Source organism: Accipiter gentilis, chromosome 11 (genome assembly GCF_929443795.1).
Source record: "Accipiter gentilis chromosome 11, bAccGen1.1, whole genome shotgun sequence".
NCBI classification, from domain to species: domain Eukaryota; kingdom Metazoa; phylum Chordata; class Aves; order Accipitriformes; family Accipitridae; genus Astur; species Astur gentilis.
The window spans coordinates 7,214,850-7,229,802 of record NC_064890.1 but is presented as its reverse complement, the minus strand read 5'-3'; the positions used below and the strand labels follow the sequence as shown (position 1 = coordinate 7,229,802).

The following is a 14,953-nucleotide window of genomic DNA, read 5'->3' as shown; positions in this document are numbered from 1 at the left end:
TTTTATTCTGAGTCAGGCATTTGTGAATTATCTTACTTAGTTAAGAACTAAGTGAGTACGGATGGGCTATGAAAGTGACCAATATATCAACAACAAGTTAAAAGTACTTATTTTTCTGTGATTCTGCAGACTTGCCTGGGTAACACAATGCCAGCTGAGCGCAAAAAGCCAGCAAATATGGAAGAAAAAGAATCTCCGTTAAATAATAAAGAAAAAGAATTTAGTGAAAGGCGACCAGTGAGCACCAGGGAGAAGCCAAAAGAAGATGTCAAGGTTGGCATGAAAAGAGAGACTTTAAAGGTTCCTGAAGATAAAAAGAAAAAACTGGAAGAGGATAAAAGAAAAAAGGAAGACAAGGAGCGGAAGAAAAAAGAGGAGGATAAAGTAAAGGCAGAAGAAGAGCAAAAGAAGAAAGAAGAAGAAGAAAAAAAGAAGCTTGAAGAAGAGGAGAAAAAGAAACAAGAGGAGGAAGAGAAGAAGAAGCAAGAAGAAGCAGCTGCTCAACTGAAGTAAGTTGTCTGTTAATGGTTTAATTGTGCCAAGTGCTGTAGTCCTGCTATCAGGATTGTGGGCAGAATTATAAAAGATGAACTGTTTGAGTTACTTATAATAAGTTGTAGGTAGTGTTCTAAATTTTACATGGCTAGCTGAGTATGAGTATGCTTTATGACTTCTGCATAGTTTTGAGTTTTCAACTCTAACCTCTGTTAACATTAGTCTCCAATACGGGGTTTTGGTAGTGTTCTCCATGTGATGACCATGTAATGCAGAGCTATGCTGGAATAAAGCAGCACAGTTTCTTTTAAGATGGAGAAGCGTTAGTGTCATAAAACTGGGAATACAAGCTCTAACAGGTCCACAGACTGTAACGAGAGCAAATCTACTGTGAGGGATGGCTGTAATTTCTTTTAATCAATCATAGAGAACTGATACCTGGATGGCAAACAGATAATGTAACCTGGAAGTTTAGTATGTGGTGTTACTGAGACAGTGTTTCTTAGTATGTTGCCAAAAGGTACTACTGTGTTGCAGATAACATCTTTAGACCAGTAAAGCCAAGAGTCCAGACATTCTTGTGTTTGAAATATGTCACTTTCTAAGACTGAGGCAACATCATAGCTAAATTCTAGCTGGGACAGATGGGTTTCACCTATTTAAAATTTTCTGTGTAACTTACGTAGTCTGGCAATAAGAGATTTCCCTTCATTGTGTAATACAGTAACTTGTTGAAAGGTTGTTGTCCTCTTCTGTAAGAGCTTCATCTCTGTCTGGAGTAAATGGAGTTTTATGTTTATATTTTTAAGTCTGTTGGGCCTAGTATGTTCTGCATAGAAATATTTGAGAAATTTCATTTTGTAACAAGTAGTACTTGCCTTTTCCAGTTAAACAGAGTTTATGAAGCAGATGCTTTAGCTTTCTAGGATTAACTTGTTAAATATTTAAAAATACAATATTAAGGGGAAACTGTGTTAAGAACTACTGGAGGGTTTCCAACTATGGCTTTTTTTTTCCTTTGAACAGTTAACCTGAAAGTAAGGTTCTGTAACAAAAATGACTAATTTGTATTTCTCTTAGAGAAAAAGAGGAAGCACATCAGCTCCATCAGGAGGCTTGGGAGCGCCATCAGGCAAGAAAAGAGCTTCGCAGCAAAAACCAGAATGCACCAGACAATCGCCCTGAGGAAAACTTCTTCAGCAGACTGGATTCCAGTCTGAAGAAGAACACAGCTTTTGTTAAGAAGCTAAAAACTATTACAGAGCAACAAAGGGACTCCTTGTCCCATGACTTTAATAGCCTGAATTTAAGCAAATACATTGCAGAAGCAGTAGCTTCTATTGTGGAAGCCAAGCTGAAAATATCAGATGTGAACTGCGCTGTGCACTTGTGTTCCCTCTTTCACCAGCGTTATGCTGATTTTGCTCCTTCATTACTTCAGGCTTGGAAAAAACATTTTGAAGCAAGGAAAGAAGAGAAGACTCCCAACATTACCAAGTTAAGAACTGATTTGCGTTTCATTGCAGAATTGACAATAGTTGGGATTTTCACTGACAAGGAAGGTCTGTCTTTAATCTATGAGCAGCTTAAAAATATTATTAATGCTGATCGAGAATCCCACACTCACGTTTCTGTGGTTATCAGCTTTTGTCGGCACTGTGGAGATGACATTGCTGGTTTGGTACCAAGGAGAGTAAAAACTGTTGCAGAGAAGTTTAACTTGAGCTTTCCTCCTAGTGAAATAATTAGCCCAGAGAAACAACAGCCCTTCCAGAATTTGTTGAAGGAATACTTTACGTCTTTGACCAAACACCTGAAAAGGGACCACAGGGAGCTACAAAATATTGAAAGACAAAACAGGTGACACTTGAATGTTGCTTTTTATTTATGGAGAAAAAAATAGTTTATTTATGAAATGCCTAGATTTGTTGCAGTATTTGTAAACAAAGTCCGTTAGCAGTGTGTGGAAGATAAATGTATTCTGCAGTATATCTAAAAAAAGTTCTAAATTTGCTCTGGGTACTTAAAAAGCAAAAACCAAACAGACTCTTTCAATACCTTTAAAGAAAATGATGTTTGACCTTTAGCTTTAATTCTCTTAACTCTATTTGGTGATGTTCCCTAAGCAACTTGAGAGTAATGCTTCTTTCCCAGCTGGTACTGTCCTTTTCCAGTTGGCACAATCTGATTTCTCCCTTTCCACCCACATGTATCTAATGGAGCATATGCCACAATGGCTTTGGCTTATTTACTTTTTTTAATGTACCAGTATGGAGGAAAAATTAGGTTAGATTAACAAGGTATCCCTTACGCTTTAATGGGGGCAAACTTTATATATTAAAATGTTGGAGGGTATAGACAATTTGATTCAAATGCTCTTAAATGTCTGTATGAAATACTAACATTGAAGAGTATGAATATACACACCTTTGAGATCTGAATAATTTAATATCTACCACTATCATATTGTTTAATAATTGTTTGCTTTTCTTTCAAGCATCCTGAATTGTCAGTATCAGAGCCAGCCTAAATCCAACTGCTGGTCTTAAAACACATTCTTAAATCCTTTTGGAAACATTCTAGGCAGATAGAAATGAATGTGTTACTGTATGTAGACACAAGTTTCAATTAAAAGACTGAACATCAGTCCAGAGCCAAATGTATGCTTGGAATACATTAAAATTTGATGTTCCTGAACCAGGGCTTTAAGCTTGGATCCATTGTGCTGATGGGTATTGTGCTGCAGTCCTATCTGGTCTCAGCTAAGTGTTGTATTTCACAGGACCATAAACTGACTTCTGAGCTACTATTATTTCTAAAACTACCTTATTACTTTGAAGTATGTCACTGACTTAGTTATTGTTTTTTAAAAGTTAATGAGTATAAACTTTTATACTTCCACAATTATAATTAGTTCTGGGTTCATTGGTTCTGGCTGGGATTTCAATAAGTGAGTGTTACAAAGTCTGTGTGATAGGAAATAAAGTGAAAAAAAATTTTCAAGAGATATGAAGAATGTTAAGAACCCAGAAGAAGAAAGAACTTAAATGGTGTAGGAGAGGAAATATACTTGAATGCTTACTTGCACAAGTGGATAAAAATGACTGGATAGAGCCCTGAGCAGTCTGGTCTGATGTCATCACTGAGCCTGCTTTGAGTAGATCAAACTAAAGACCTCTTTATGTACCTTATTATTTGAACTATCCCTATGAACTTGGGTGCAAAGCTTTGTTTTGGGGAAGGAGTGTGAAGAGCTAGCATTTATCACTGGATTAAGATAATTCTATTATTTATCTCTATCTGAACTTTAAGGTGTTTATTTTAACAGCTTAATAAAAGTTGGGAAATAAGTTCTGTTAAAGAAACAAGACATCAACTTTCCTGCCTAATTTTATTTGCTTACAACATGTCTGTAACAGAGATGCTTGGCATTTGCGTGCTATGGAAGTGCAAGGCATGATGTCAGAGGCAGAAACTTGCCTAGTAAGAAGTCTGTGAATACTACAGAAATCTTCCTAAACTGTGAATTTGGGGAAAGTGACTTTGTGGTTGGTTGCTTGCTTTTAGGGGTGTTTTGGGTTTTGTTTGCTTGTTTGTTTGTTTTTTTAAAAAAGCAATAATCCTGTTGGAAAAAATCAGTCCTCTGCATATTTGAAACCTGATCCATTTTGCTGATAGCAACAGCTTTTATTCCCGCTGGTATTCCAGAACCAATGAAGTGAACAGGGAGCGAACTGTTGCCTCTTGTGCATCAACAGTGTCATATGTTTAGGTTACGATATTTTGTCAGGTAAATACCTCTTGAATTTATGTGTGTCAGGAGAGTGACAGTGAAATAACTCAAGCTGTACAGATTGGTTGAGTTAAATGAGAATTAATATGCTAACCTTAACGGTGCTTTAATATTGTGTTACCTGCTGAATCATTTAGATAAAATTAAAGCATTATTACACACGAGGGTTTATGCAAGTAGATAATTAGGAAAACTACCTTGAGTTATGCTTTGACAGTAGAACCTGATGGTTGTTCGGTTGCACAGCTAAGGGCACAGCAAAATCTTGATTCCCAAATTCTAGTGTGAGTTTTAAAAAATGAGTGTTAGATATGGAAGAACCTTCTCTTGTCTAAATTAAGGATGTTTTTAAGATCTGCTGAACTTGTGTTGTGGCACTTTGTGAAATTCTGAAGTGACATAAAGTAAGATAAGTACTGTATGCTGTACTTTTAATTGTATTAAAAAATGAATGGTGCTTCTTAGAGTTTGTTTAGTATGCTTTAGCTTGCTTGAATTTGTTAACACTTGTCTATTGGGAACTGAAACTGAGAACTGAAACTGTTGTACTGTTGTTACAACACTTTGCTTTTTTGTTTTTTAATAATAGCACGGAGCTCCAGTGCTTGTGTTTGAGGCTGCTGGTGTATTCTAAACTTAAAATATGTACCTAATGGATAGCTGTCTCCATGGCAAGGCTATGAATTGGCACTTAACGTGTTTACTGAATCCAAACTGAAATACTGCACTTTAGAAATTGTTAGTAGTTATTTCATCTGTTAATTTTTCCTGCTCTACTTTGCAGGGGCAGGTAATACATGGTATATAGGTGTGTTTTTGTAAGAGAGTCAAGAAATAGAACTTTTGCTAGTGTTACTGCTGCTTGCCCTCTAGCAAGACATCTATGTCAAGTTTTGGTTCTGAGCAGGTATAAGGGATTTTGCTGCTCACCCTGTGAATGTGTTGTGTACAAAGATGGCTTTTGTTTTACAATTAAACTGGAACTGAAAAAAGCCAAGATTGATATCCTTCAATTTGCGTTGCTTAAACTGTTTGGGAATTTTTATGCCATAAAATGTTTGGGTCTTTTGGCAAGAGTGTGGTTGTATACTTATTGCTTAAGAAAAGCCTAAAGATAATGTAATGATACAACCTGCTTTAGGAACTATGGCATTTGAACCTTATTTCAAACTTTATCTTCTGATGCTTTCATCTCAGTGCAGAGTGCTTTGTTGGTGGTTACAGCTAGTTAGTCCAATGTTACTAGCATTATTCAAGATACCATAAAACAAATTGGAAACTTGCTAGGCAAGCTCCTTCTGTCAGCTTCCCTTTGAAAGTCCATGTTTGATCCGAGTCCATTTGTATGTTTGCTGTAGTAGGTCCCCAAACAGCTCAGCTGGCCCAAAGTGTCCCTTACTGCTAAAGAACTGACTGTGCCTCATCCATATTAAGAATTGTTCATGCAGAGTGGATCATGCCACAGATGGGAAAATGCACTTCTAAGGAGCCCCAGTTGAGGACAAACTAGAACATTGCTAATAAGCAACCAGCTTATTCTTAGTTAACCCAAAATCAAGGATGACAGTCTTTCATCAGTCTTCCGTGGCAAGCTTTGTACTAGCAGAAATGACCTTGTTCTGTATATTTGGTTCAAACTACTGAAAGGTCTTGATACTTTTTGTCTAAAATCCAAGATAACCTTAATTGTAGTTTTTTAAGAAAATTGTGTTGTACTGTTCTGCGTGTAATCCTGAAACTGTTTTATTGTGCACTTGTAAGCAGTGATTACAATCCTTCAAATGCAAGTTGCTTTTGACAACAGGTTTCAATTTTAAAAATGAGAATTTAAAATAAGTATGGATAGTTTCATAAAAGAAAAAGAGCAAGTGAAAAAACAAATGTAGCTGCTTGAAATAACTTGGTTTGGAAAATTAATGGGCTGGTTGTAGCATGCAACTTTCTTTTGAGCCTCCCGGTGATGATTGCCCATTTAATCATTTGAACAACACGGGAATGTATTGTTACAGATGCAAAGCAATTTTTATCCAGCTTTCATGTAAGTTGACTGTTGTAATTTACTACAAAAGCCTTTTCATAGTGCAGGACTGTTACAAGATAATCATGGCAAAGAAATGTTAGCCTTTCTGTTTGGACATTGAAGTTAAAGCTTCTGTGACTATACTATCCTCAATGATATTGAAGTTGGTAATTCAGTGTGGTTGTTTGGAAAAAATTAGTGTTGCTCACATTTTTGCTATTGTCTTAAACTAGAATTCTCACAGTTCCCTCAAAGGGAAGATTAGCTTTGCTCAGAGGAGTTGGTAGTGGTTCAGTATAGCTCAAATACATCTTAAGAAAAAAGGTTGTCTTACTCTAACTTTGATTTTTGTAGGCGCATTCTTCACTCCAAAGGAGAACTGAGTGAAGATCGACACAAGCAATATGAGGAATTTGCAATGTCGTATCAAAAGCTGTTGGCAAATTCTCAATCTCTAGCTGATCTTTTGGATGAAAACATGCCTGACCTTCCCCAAGAGAAACCAACACCTGAGGGTAGGCCATCTTCTAAAGCAAGTAAACAGAATGCTGGACTTGGCTTGAACATGGTGGGAAAGCTAACCAAACCCTCCTACTGATGTGTTCTTTCTGTTTATTTCTTTTTATTTCCCCCTTAAAGATGTCATTGAATGAATAATACATGCTTTTTTATTAGCGTAATTAAATGTAACATGTAACGATAACTGTTGTATATGCTGTGTAGTTACAGTAACTTAAGTAATACTTCTTTAGATTTGTTTCAGGTAATATAGGAATAAATGGAAATTAAAAATGTTTTTAACCTAATCCTTTCCATTTAATATAATGCATTTTTTTAATATTTAAATAACTGTTTATGTTAGAGTTTCAAAATCTGATATTGTTAAAAAATGGGTTTGCAATATATTTTGGGTCATGATGTGATGAGCAGGAACATATTGTTAAGCCAGATAAGTCACTAGGTGGCTCTCTGACCTCCTGTGGAGAAGTACAGCATTTAACTGGCAGAGCTATTCAATGCCTTAATCTCAAATTTTAGATTTAGAGATGATGTTGAAATCATGAGTGTACTTTTTGTCTGAAGTGATCTTGAGGTTACAAAAGCTTTATTTCTTGAATCCCTCCAAATTCAAAATTATTCTTTTTAAACCTCTATTCTGAAAATACAGTGGGGTACAGTTCATCATACTCAGTGATTACTTTTTATGCTAACATGGTTAAAGTCTGTTATAGCTTTCCTTTCTAACACCACATAACATGCTGCTTGGTTTTACTTGTTTTGACTTTCACTCTCATACTGTCTGTGTTTTCTATCAATGTCAAATTTACAATTTTAAGATAACTTACTGATATATCTGCTATTAAGATTGGGTTGTTAAAAGCACTTTAAAGTATACGTTGCAATATTTAAGTGAAAACAGTGGTAGTAATAAATAGGTTAACATGTCTCTAAAAGTATTTTTTTAAAGGTGCTTCCCTTTAGAAGATCAGAAATTTGAGTGACTTTCTTATGGTTTCACTGTTTTTGCAGAGCATGGACCTGGTATTGATATTTTCACACCAGGAAAGCCTGGAGAATATGACCTGGAGGGGGGTATCTGGGAAGATGAAGATGCTAGAAACTTCTATGAGAATCTCATCGACTTAAAGGCTTTTGTGCCAGCAATTTTGTTTAAAGATAATGAAAAATGTTCCCAGAACAAGGATTCCAGCAAAGATGAATCAAGAGGTAGAATGCTTAGATGAGTGGTTTTTTAACATACCTTGTCCAACAGATAAGCAAATTTGGTGGAGGTAATGAGTCTCTAATGAAATAATTTGTGGTGATCAGGACAGTACACCAGGTTGGATGAATTTTTAGGGCAGAAACTATGTGGGGTAGGGATTATATCTGGGTATGGTATTTAAGGAAGAAAAAAAAAGTAAATGCCTTTTAATATTGATAGAATTTTAAATTTAAAATAATTGCAGTTTAACCAATATGAGTAAATACTAACTTTTCTGTGAGAAACCTAGAAGTTTACCTTCTTTGAAACGTGTTAGTGTTCATTCTGGTTTTTTCCACTAAATTTTTAATGGTAGCTAAATGTCTCGCTATAAAATTCCAGTAGATTAAGAGGCCTGGATGGTTCCTCACTTCTGATGCAGCTCTAGATTCACAACCAGGCATTGATAGACTTTAGCTTTAATGGGATAAAAATGACATTCACCATCACTGGCTCAAAGTGTAACAGAAGATGCATGTTTGGATAAGAGCAGTGTTTTGGTGTTGAAGAAATGCCAGCAAAGACCCAGGCTACATGATTTTCTAATGCGCGTGCAGTAGGTCAGTGTTGAGCATTAAAGGAATTTCGACTTTATAGCTCATGGCCTTCTTTCTGATTTCTAAATTCTGAACTTTCCCTGTGAGGACTATTAGGTGTTGGAGCAGCTTGCCTAGGGAGGCTGGAATCTCTGTTTTAAGAGATTTTTCAAGACATATGGAAAAAAATCCCTGAGAAATCTGGTGTGAATACAGTGCTCATCCACTTTGAGCAGAAGGTTGAACTAGAGACCTCACCAAGGTCCATTCCAGACTAATTTTGTCTGTGATTCTAAACAGTTTGCCTGTTCTGTGAGTCTGCTATTCCTGTATGACGTGTGCACTCTTTAGAAGTTGTCACATTTTTGTTTGAAAAATTTAAATATTTTAATAAGGTTATTTGCCTTGAAAATTATTTCTGTTATGAAGCATAGCCTGCAAATGAGGCTTGAAGGAGGCCTGAAAGAATAGCAAAATGTTGTAGATAGTAATCTCTTGGAAGAATGCTCTATGCTGGACTAGTGTTGTTGTCCAAGAAAAATATTAGCTATTCCTTTCTGAATCTTCATCTAGAGATTCATAGATTATTTGTTTTCAAGGAAAATATTATTTTTATTTGGCCTTCTACATAGCACATTATTTCTTCAGTATCTTCCTCCTGTTCTGCTTTTTGGGTTTTTTATTTATTTATTCTTGGTCTGTGTAAAACACTTTCTGTTTACCTTGCTTTGTCAGTTTTGTTATCAGGTGAGCTATGAAGAATATGAAGTGCAAACATTAAATTAGAAATTGTATCTTTGAATCTGGCTCTTTTTTGAATAATGTTTGTGATATTCATTTACTGGGGTTTTGGAGGATACTGTTTCTCTATCTGACCTTCCCAGTATGCAGGTTTTTTTGCTTGCAATTTCCATGTGGTGGCCTGGCAGTCCATTTTAAGCACTTTTGGACTTAGATTGCTGCATTTCTGAGTATCTTGTTCCATTTGAATGTATGTATGTCATCCAATGAAGACGTACCAGGTGTAGTTCAGAACAAACCAAAGCACTGGAATCTGTTGACAATCCTTAACAGACCCCAGTGTAGGTAAATGTTTGGGGTTTTCAGGCATATGGGTAGAGCTATATGAAGGATAATAAACCACTGAGACCTAACAGATGAGATGGTATAGCCTCAAGAAGTGGATATTCTTAATGCCATTTCCTTTTAACAAGACTAAGACACTAAAGAGACATAGGTTTAGCAACATGAGTCTTTCAGTATTCTAATAATGACTGCATATATTTAATAATTTAAAACTTCTGCTTAACTTTTGTATAGATTCAAAAGATGCCAAAGATAATAAGGAAGCAGCTGGGAGTGAGGATTTGGAGTTGGAGCTGGAGAACCTGGATATTAATGATGACCCCCTGGAGTTAGACTGTGGAGATGAGGCAGAAGATCTTACAAAAAAGCTTCTTGATGAGCAAGGTAAAAAGAATTCGGTTTAGGAATTCTTTGTTGTTTCCTGATTGCTTTTTTGAGCTTGATAGGTTTTAGTCAGTAGGCAGAGTGACTTAAGAGAGATCTATTTATTTATGAAACTAGTAGCTAGAAACTGTTAGGATTATGGTCAAAAATGCATTTATAACAAGACATTGATACAAGTGAAAAGTATTATATGGAATTTACATACTGAAAGTTACAGATTCCTTCATATAGCTTTTAAAAATAATTAAATGTGAAGGCAGTTGTCTGAAAAGTGACTAGAAAGTAGTATATAGACTGCAATGCATTATTTTCTCACCAAATGTGCTTAGGGTACTAATAATATTTTCTGGTTTTTAACTTGTCTGGAAATCTAAGATTCAGCTCTGCCTTTCTGTCTCAATCATTAAAGAGTTTTCTTTTGATGTTATGGCTTTACATAGTAGGATTTAAGAATTCTAACCTCTAATTATGCATAAAGGACGGCAAATGGCACCTGTGAAAATCTAGCTGTGTTAGTTTTACTAGAGGAGACAGCAGCAAAATGTTTCTTAAGAATTTTTCTTATGAATTACAAGTTTTTCTTTCATTGGTACTGAAAAGTGGGAAAAGCAACATCAGGTTTTAAGAGCCAAATTCATAGAGGAGCAAGTGAGGTGTTTTCTTTGAGCCTGGTTTGTTAAGACACATCAGTTTTGTTGCTTTGGATTTCCAGTGTAGATTCTTTTCTTTAATTTCTGAAGGAGGAAACTTGTTCTGTGTCTAGAAGGTGGGGGGAGAAAAAAAATATCACATCTAGAGTCCACTGGCTGGAGATTCTGTGGCTTAAAAGTGAAAATCCTACCTGATCTAGTGAATTTATAATCTAATCATCTTTTTGCTTGAAACTGCAATGGGCTTTAAAAGCTAAGAAGTTAAAGCCAAATCTGCAAGCTGTGGAGTTCATATCAAAGCAAAGAAGTTAAAGAAGTTCAAGCCCTGGCAAAGACTGTATTGGTGTTTAAAGCATGGGTTCATATAACCAAACTGGTGCATGCATCTGCAGGTTTGGGTGTTGAGTAGCTGGAACAACTTCTCAAAGTGCCAGTCTCTTTCAGCTGACAACAGGGATGGGCCAGGGCATATGGATCTTTAAATTGGACTAAAGTTAGTTAAGCTGAAATTAATACTGGGACTATGATGGTCTGTGACACCTCACAAATTCAAAGAAATTAGACAGCTCTAGAGTCAGGCTGGTTCAGACTCCTTCTGAAAAGAAAGCTGTCAGGATAATTCTATGTAATATTCCCTTAGGTTTGTCCTTTCTTTACCCAGACAGGTTGGAAAAAGCCATACCCTCTTTGGAATAGATTTTCCCTTCCATTTATATTTTTCTTTGAGTACTCATCAGCTCATTAAACTGGTTAAGATGTTAAGTTTTAATTGCAGGATGTTCACTGTTAGTGAGTTGTTACCCTCCAGTCAGAGATCCCAAACAAAACAGTGAAGAGCTTGGTTTCAGCTCTCTATAAGGGAGGTACACGTAGACATTCTTTTGAAATCAAAAGGAAAAAGAGCAGTTCATTCTGGACTGGTCATAGCCTGCTAGATAGGTCAAAAATACTCTTATCAATAGATACCTAAAGGAACATGGATATTTCCTTCTTGTCTTTTTTTGAAGGATCCTTAACTTGATAGGAGGATGAAGATTATTCCAAATATAAAGACAAAGCCAAACAACATGAGAGTGTAAGATCCTCTAGAAGTGAGGAAGGAATAACAGGAGATGAGATCAGGAGTGGAAGATGTAGCCTTTGTATGGTTCTAGCTCACTGCGAGGCAATGGCAGTTTGAGTATGTACAGTAGCACAGAAGGGATTGATGATTGTACTTTTGATTGTAAGGGAAAAGTGATGCGTGTTTTGTCATAATATAAAATATTAACCATCAATACTAGTTTCTGGTTTTAAACTAGCTATTGACTGAGCATTAAACATTCTCCCATCTGAAAGGTTACTCTAAAATGTGTCAGAAGGGGGTTTATTTTTTCTCTTTAAATAGCCAGCCCTTAAAGAAAGCCTTTTACTTTCTACCTTGTGAAGGTAATGTCATTTGGCTCACAGTGTAGGCTTTTTCATAGTGGAGAACTATTGCTTCATGATTGTCTTTGCTCATTAGTTTATTTTATGTGAAACATGTAAAAACTTAGTGTCTTTGCAAATTCTGTACCTTTGTCAAATTTCTTTGATGCTGACAAGTAGCTTCATAAATTAATGATGGAAATTAAAATAGATATGATAGCCAAATCCTTGTTCTGCTAGAAAACTAGGCTATAAATTAGCAGCACATGTTACTTTACTTGAAACCTATAGAGAAACACAATGATGGTTTTTTGGTGTGTGTAATTCTGAACGCCCCTAGTTGGTAGCACCAGATATACAGAATTAACAAAATTCTGAATTTAGGTGTTGCTTCAAGTTCTGAGATATATTTCCATCTAGTGAATGGGTAGATTTTTTTCAGCCTTTCTCTTCAGTAAAATTCGCTTAGGTTTGAAATTAGGAAAATTAGGTGTCCTTCAGCTGCAAAATACAGCTTTAACTTTTCTTCTTATGTACTGAATTTTTGTGCATCTGTACTTGAGGTAAGTTAGTAGTAATGTTTTGTGCAAAGCCAGCAAAGAATGAAACTCACTGTATTATGATACTATTACAAACATAAAACAGAGTATTCCTAGGCTGAGATGGGCCTTTAGTATAAAAAGGGAGGATGCCATGAGGTATAGCAGGGTCTTAGATCATAAGAATCATAGAATGGTTTGGGTTGGAAGGGACCTTTAAAGCTCATCTAGCCCAGCTCGCCTCCAGTGAGCAGGGACATATTTAACTACATCAGGTTGCTCAGAGTCCCGTCCAGCCTGAGGTCCAAGATGAAGAAAAGTAGCTTTAGTTATTGTGATAATCTGGGGATGTGGATTTCATTGGCAGAGGGAATAAGTAAATTATAGAGGGGAAAATAGGATAAATAGGGTAGACAGTCCAGTCAGACAGTGGGTACTGCATATCTTTTGTTACTTCTGCATCTCTTTCTGTCACTTCTCTTCAGCCTTTTCTCTCCAAATACGAGGGACACAAGACAGTTCTGCAAAGTGTGTGTTTTTAAAGCAGGTCTGCCTTGGTGTAGCATCCTTCACAGCATTGCAGTGCCTGTTTCTGCACTTTTTCCCTAAATGTTGGAGTCTATAGTCAACTAAGTTTAAGATAAGACATGTAAAAGGAAACTTGATGCAGTTAGTTGAAGAGGTTTGTTTACCAGGCATTCAGCTAACTTATGTTGTTTCTCTATTGTGTTAACTTTGAGTGAATCTTAATTTTCTTATTTTCAATATGCTCAGGGAAGAGAGAGGGAGCAGATAGCACCGGCGCTGAAAATAGTGACGGAAAACATGCTGAAAGAAGTGAGTTTTGAGGTTGTTTTTAAGAGAAGATAAAATGTTAAAAATGAAGCTGTGTGAATGGAGACAAAGGTGTTAAGTAAGGAATGGCCAGGGTGGAAGCCATCAAGGGTACTAGGGGCAGGAGGAGTCTGTTAATATATATCTAGCACCAGTTATTTTATGGTTGGTCAGCAGCAGGGATGATGTGTAGAAGTGAGTATTAAGTCAACCCTGTTAATTTTGCTACACTGTTTAGTGAGCTAGAAAAGTTTCTATCAGAAAAGCAGGCACTTAAAAAAAGCTAAAAAAATTCATTAAGAAATATTTTTTGGACTTGTGAGACTTGATTCTGAACACATTCCTCAGTGAATCTTTAATTCAACAAGATGTTTAACATTATGCTTATGCCTAAGTGTTGTACAGAGAAGGGGATCCAGCCAACAGTTTGCTACAGTATTGGTTTGTACCATCTGAGTGTGAGGGCTCCTGCATGATCAAATTAATTACAGAAACTCATGTCAGAGGAATAGCTACTAGCATTACAAAAGCACACCTGTTATTTCCACTGTCTGGGTGATACTATACAAAGCAGACTGAAGCTTTCAGGCAGAGCGGAGTTTCTAGGAAAGAACCCTCTGTAAGGTTATAGTTTTATAAAAATTAAAAAAAGATGTTGACAATAAGGGAGCCAGGGCTTTCTCAGGAAGCATGTGCAGAAGAACTTCAGTAAGTCCTTAGTGTCTTCTGATGTTTTCTCAGTTCTTCTCCTTGAAAATTGCAGGATTGCATGCATTTCTGGTTAAATATAAAGGTGTTTAAAAAATAATTTTTCTTTCAGTCTCTACAGTGATCATACTGCATGATTTGATCTGCACCCAGAGAGGCTATTACGAATAGTCTAACTGTATTTGTTATACATTACTACTTGTAGTAAATTTTAAAAAAGAGGTAATACAGTTTTAAAATGTGGTGATGATGAAAGACTGGAACTCAAGAGGATCAAAGCGAAAAGCAAGAAACGAACTATTTTTGCATTAATTGCATACTTGGAATCATCGTTTGCCTTAGAGAAGGAAGCCCTGACCATTTCATTTCCTGTCCCTCAAATTCTTAATTTTCTGTCTGAAGTCCAAAACGTGCTTCAGGTACCACAAATGAGCTTTTCCACTTAGAAAAGATCCACATACCGTGATACGAAAAAAATACAATGTGAGAATATCTGTAGCCCTCCAGTGAAGGAGAGGACCAGTAAAAGAAGAGATACATTTGGGAACTGTTGAAATTGAATGTGATAGCAGGGCCTCTTGAAACATTGTCTTGAAAAGTGACTGAATTGTCAAAGACTTTTTTTTATTTATTTCAAGAGTATTGAGTCAGTTTGAGTAGAAGACTGAGGTGAGACAACTAATTGCTGTAACGGAAAAAGAGGAAGATACAAGAACATTAAAAGGGGACAGGAAGG

General features: G+C 36.2%; 2 protein-coding genes across 2 annotated transcripts in view; one reads left to right on the top strand and one right to left on the bottom strand.

Moving 5' to 3' along the window:
- Positions 1-14,953, bottom strand: part of DHTKD1 (dehydrogenase E1 and transketolase domain containing 1) — a 206,926-nt gene that overhangs the window by 32,930 nt on the left and 159,043 nt on the right. The window lies entirely within an intron of this gene.
- Positions 1-14,953, top strand: part of UPF2 (UPF2 regulator of nonsense mediated mRNA decay) — a 67,415-nt gene that overhangs the window by 5,686 nt on the left and 46,776 nt on the right. Inside the window, exons 2-6 of the mRNA XM_049814431.1 lie at positions 130-509; positions 1,576-2,355; positions 6,663-6,823; positions 7,839-8,036; positions 9,930-10,079. Coding sequence (XP_049670388.1) covers positions 148-509; positions 1,576-2,355; positions 6,663-6,823; positions 7,839-8,036; positions 9,930-10,079 — 1,651 coding nt within the window. The 5' untranslated portion in view covers positions 130-147. The remainder of the gene's footprint in view (positions 1-129; positions 510-1,575; positions 2,356-6,662; positions 6,824-7,838; positions 8,037-9,929; positions 10,080-14,953) is intronic.